The sequence below is a fragment of the Nicotiana sylvestris genome, chromosome 8 (assembly GCF_000393655.2).
Source record: "Nicotiana sylvestris chromosome 8, ASM39365v2, whole genome shotgun sequence".
NCBI classification, from domain to species: Eukaryota; Viridiplantae; Streptophyta; class Magnoliopsida; order Solanales; family Solanaceae; genus Nicotiana; species Nicotiana sylvestris.
The window spans coordinates 18,415,006-18,419,948 of record NC_091064.1 but is presented as its reverse complement, the minus strand read 5'-3'; the positions used below and the strand labels follow the sequence as shown (position 1 = coordinate 18,419,948).

General features: G+C 32.9%; 1 protein-coding gene across 1 annotated transcript; it reads right to left on the bottom strand.

The window, feature by feature from the left end:
- Window positions 1-1,363: 1,363 nt before the first annotated feature.
- On the bottom strand, window positions 1,364-3,246 carry LOC104213839 (F-box protein At1g61340-like). The gene is made up of 3 exons (XM_009763388.2): window positions 2,843-3,246; window positions 2,159-2,233; window positions 1,364-2,061 (listed from the first exon to the last, which is right to left on the bottom strand). The coding sequence occupies exons 1-3, from the start codon at window positions 3,053-3,055 to the stop codon at window positions 1,804-1,806; spliced, it is 546 nt and encodes a 181-aa protein (XP_009761690.1). The 5' UTR covers window positions 3,056-3,246; the 3' UTR covers window positions 1,364-1,803.
- Between the last annotated feature and the right edge of the window lie 1,697 nt (window positions 3,247-4,943).

Genomic DNA, 4,943 nt, shown 5'->3' with positions numbered 1-4,943 from the left:
CTTAATATAAAAAAAATAGAGCTCTTTGGATATGTAAATAAAGTAATAATTTAACATATTTAAAAATGGATAGATGAATAGTTTTCTCAACGTTTCAGTTTTACTCCTTTATTAGATAATGTATAAAAAAAATACCCTTCCTTTCTTAATATGCCAAGTCAATCTTTCTTTTCTCCAAGATTTCATTATTTACTTTCTTTCTTCAAAATTTCATTAGTTCCACTGTTCACAAATACTTTTAAGCTTCCAATAATTCTATACTTCTATTGCTTCTATAAAATCTTAACTAAGATTAACAATATTTTAAAAAGATTAAATGAATTGGCTATATTATCAGTTAAATAAGAATAATTAGAAAAAATCGATTATAAAAAAGATTATTAATAACTTTGTATTTCAAAAAGCTAGAAGAATGGACTTCAAACAAAAACATATATTATAACTTTCTTTTAAAAATTTAGGCCTCATATTAAACTTTGGTCTAACCTTCCGAGCAATTGACCAAGCCTTTTTATTCCCAAAACACTAAGTTTACTACATTTATGAGTTCATATATGATAATTAGTGAATTACTGGCACAAATCCATGATTAAGAGACGGGCAAATGTGAAGGCACTCAATCTCATCTAGAACATAATTTGTTTAGGTATACATAAATCTGATTTGATAATTCTCTTCTCAAATAAAGGTATTGTATGTTGCTTTGGAAATTAAAGAAGAAATTAAAAGGAGCACAACACATAGCATTTTTGCATACACGTGATTAAGCAGGTCACACTAAACATGAGATTGCTTTCAATGCAAAACACTCTTGTTATTTCGACAATTAAATCACACATAGGATTGAAGTGAAGAAAAGTCAAGATAGAGGGGGAGAGGGGAACATCAGAAAACCTACGAAAATTTATCAGAAAACCTGGGAACATCAGGTCTGTTGACCATATTTGTAGTAACTCCGCGAATATGTCAATTCGTAACATTTTGTCCGGGATTTAGTACTACAACAACAACAACAAACCTAGTGAAATCCCACGCATGAGGTCTCGGAAGGGTATTGTGTACGTAGACCTTATACTTACCTTATGAAAAAAGAGAGGTTATTTCCGATAGACCCTCAACTCAAGAACAGTGAAAAGGACATAATAAACCAATAATAACAACAACAACGTAATAAGACAACGGAAGCAATCATCCTGGATTTAGTAATGTCTGGAACATTTATATATCTTCAGTGTTACTTCTTTTTCCATATCAGTTAATAACTTACTAGACAGGCAAGTTGAAATTCATGCAAGGAAAATTACAGTAAAGGAAAGAACAGAAAACTGGGACATAGCTAGCCAAATTTGCAAACAAGTTCTAGTTGAAGTGGAATTACATATTTATTCATTTAACTTAACAAATTGTACAACTAGAGACCAGACTCCTATATACAACCAAAATTCTTATGAGATGAGAAGCGCCAGCACAGCCCTTCAAACAAAATACCTAAATTAATCTCTCTACAAATACAAACAAGCCACCCCATCTTCAATGAAAGGGTTGAAGAATAACAATGGCTTATAAAGATTGTTGTGACATGTACCCAAGAACCTGCAATCTGATAACTATTTGCTGATGTACCCTTTGTTTTGACTATGATTTCTACAACAATGCCTACTAATAGCAGATCTTCCCATTTGTCTATGTCTTGATAGGCAGAATTACCATGTGTCTATGTTGATGAGAGATAACATGTATCCTGTGGAATAGTCGAGGTATGCACCAAGTAGAATATACACAAGTGGCACGGGTAACCACAATCTACATCTCAGTGTCCATTTGCATAAACAACTCTCTCCGCGGCCAATTTTCTTCACCATCTGATGAGAACAAGGAAACAGATATATCAGCCAGCTTCTTTCGGCTCAATCGAGACCTTGGAAACTTCGATGGCCTAGGAGCATTCGGCGCTTCAGCTTCATAGGAACCACTCCAATTCTCCATATCAGTAGCCTTCTTGAAACCAACAGTCTTTCTTGGTGTGTTATATTCAAAATGCCATTTTTTTGCAACCAAAGTCTGTTCATTTGATCAAACAAACAAACAGCTTATCAATACTTAAACCAACCAACCTTATTCAATTATAATGTAATGGCAGTTCAATAGTAACTCTTACAGCTTCTCTTATTGCCTTTGATACATGAAACAACCTCTTTAGATCATCATGATCAACTCCACACACTATCCTTATCTGCAGAATAGAGACAGTAAGCACACCTTTTTCAACAATGCAATCCAGTGGGGAAACTTCACAACCAAAAACTTCTCATAAAACAAATGTAAAGGAAATAATGTGGAACTGAATTATACACTATTTTACACCATTATAATTGTTTATGTTTTCCTTTGAGCCGAGGTCTATTACAAACAAACTTTTTACCTCCATAAGGTTGTCATACACCCTAACCTCCGCAAACTCCACTACGTGGGGATTACACTCGGTGGTATGGTGTTGTTGTTTTTGATTTGACATCATTATAATATGGGTCAACCCATTTTCAACCCACCCATTTATCACGACCTAACCCATTTTTGACCGGCATGAAAGATGCGAATTGGATATTGACCCGTTTTGTTCAACTCATCAAAACCCGCCCCGCCCATTTATCACCCAACCCCATTTTGACCCGCATGAAATATGGACAGATCAATGTTGACCCAGTTTTATTCAAGCCATCCAAACCGGACCCAACTCGCTCATTTTACACCTCTAAAGTACTGTAATGGACAATTGGGAATCAATAAATTTAAGTACATAAACAGTCAGATACAGTAAATTAAGTTAAATTTCTGTACTTACCAGAATATCTTGAGGCAAGGCTTCAAGAGGAGACTTCACATTCAAAGAACTGGAAAATGAATTCTGAGTGCAGAGTTTCTTGGTTGGTGTTGTACAAATGAAATCATCAACATCCACAATTTCAGGCAAACAAACCCTTTTTCTACCAAATGAAGTACTTCTCACAAGCCCTGCAAATCCAACATTTTCTTCACATTTCTTCCTCATTGCCATTTTCTTGAACTTTTCACACAAAACCCAACTCCAAGATCTGATTTTTTGCACCAAATCACACAATAATACCAACAAATATTATCCAAAATACAAAACCCAATTTCGAAAATGAACTAATTGAGATGGGTCAAGTTTAGTTTTTTATATAAAGACAGTTTAAAATTAAGTATGTAGAAAGGATTTTTATCTTGGCTAAGCAAAAGATTCTTGGTTAAATATGTGAGGGGAAAAAACTAGCCGTTGGAGAAGTACACGTGGCAAAATGGGACAAGGAGAAAAGGAAATAACATGGGTGGTTCAGGTTGATATTGGTAGATTGGTCGGTCCAAGTTGGATTGTCGGTTGGCTTTACCTAAACACGTTCTGTTCTTTGTTCGTAGACATATGTTCAATTATTTGTGTTAGATTCATTTTACATGCAAATCAAGGAAAATGGACGGTTGAGATGATGATATGTCAGTTTGGTGTAGTCATTAACGGTCAGGATCTTTTGTAAAAGATAGTCAATAATAGATCCTTCTAGGATAAGTATTCTAAAAGAGTGGGCTTTAATGGATGTAGTGACGGCTGTGAAGTTTTTCACTCGTGGGGCCTAGGAAGATGCATCATTGGTTAAATTTAATTTTGGGGTGGTGTGGGGGTTGGGGGTGGGGGTCAAAGTAGGTCAACGCGTTTACATGATATGCTCGAGTTATCATTTATCAATGAAGGTTGGTTTTCTGTTTTACTAATGGTGGTATTTAATTAATTATTCCCTCTGGTTAACAATAAATAATAATTTTATTTTTTTATTTTAATCCAAAATAAATATTTATTTACATAATTAATAAAAAATAAATTTATTTTTTTTAAAAAAATTGTCCTTATTTATATATTCCAATATGTCAAGGTAACAATTAATTAAGCTTAATTTAGTGAATACTTTTTTTCTCTATGAGTTCGAATTTCTTTAATAAGTATGCTAAAGGTACAATGGTCATTTATTATGAACCGAGGGAAGTAACAAATATTTTAACTATTTTTGAGATCTTAAAGAAAAATTACTTCTTCCAATATTTGCTTTCTTTTATTATAAGCATAAATGTGGGTGAAATTTTTGCTAATGGCTAAGATGTTCAGTGGACTCCCGTGCTAATTTGTGGGGTCCTGACAGTTTAATTAGGGGTTAATTCCGGGAAATTTAACCAATCAACTCTGGGTCGAGCTTAATGAAAAGCCAATTTTATGGAAAAAAAATTCAAGAATTTTACTTTCTTGATTTCTGCTTTAAAGATAATTTTAGCTTGTCTACCAAGATTTTGATAGATGGGAATAAATCATCTTTATTATTTTTTGTCTTTATTAAAATTTAAATCTTAATTTTCGAAATTGTGTCTATTTTATTGACAGTTAGGTTAAATCCTTAAATTTGAGATTAGGCCTTTTTTATGGTAATAAATGTAAAATATTATCATTACTCATAAACAAAAATATAACACATAAAGATCACGTAACATCTTGGCCACCAGTATTCCAGGAAGGTTACCAAGAATAAAAGGCCTGAGATGAAATAAAAGAAAAATTAGGTACAAATTTTTTGAATAAAGAACTCATATTTACGTGCATTTTTTGGTTCACTCATTTCCACCTTCTTTCTAATATCTTTTTGTATTTTTACTTTATCTATTTTCGATGACTGACAAGTAATATACAAAATCACTCTTTTGTTTAGAATTTTAGATCTATGTCATGATATGAAACTAGTTCATAAGATAAACGTGTACGAAAAGGGGTGCAATATTTGGTTTTACCGCAGTTGTTTGTTGAATTATTTAGATCAACTCCTACCCTTTCCTCTATTTTCTCCTCCAAAATAAAGTGAAGTTACTCTTTCTTTTTTTTTTTTTTT

Excerpts from the sequence above, each read along its gene's own strand:
- LOC104213839 (XM_009763388.2), bottom strand. The coding sequence starts at position 3,055 with ATGGCAATGAGGAAGAAATGTGAAGAAAATGTTGGATTTGCAGGGCTT. Across the intron at positions 2,234-2,842 it reads CCTTGCCTCAAGATATTCTG|ATAAGGATAGTGTGTGGAGT; the intron begins GTAAGTACAGAA and ends TCTATTCTGCAG. Across the intron at positions 2,062-2,158 it reads CAAAGGCAATAAGAGAAGCT|ACTTTGGTTGCAAAAAAATG; the intron begins GTAAGAGTTACT and ends TCAAATGAACAG.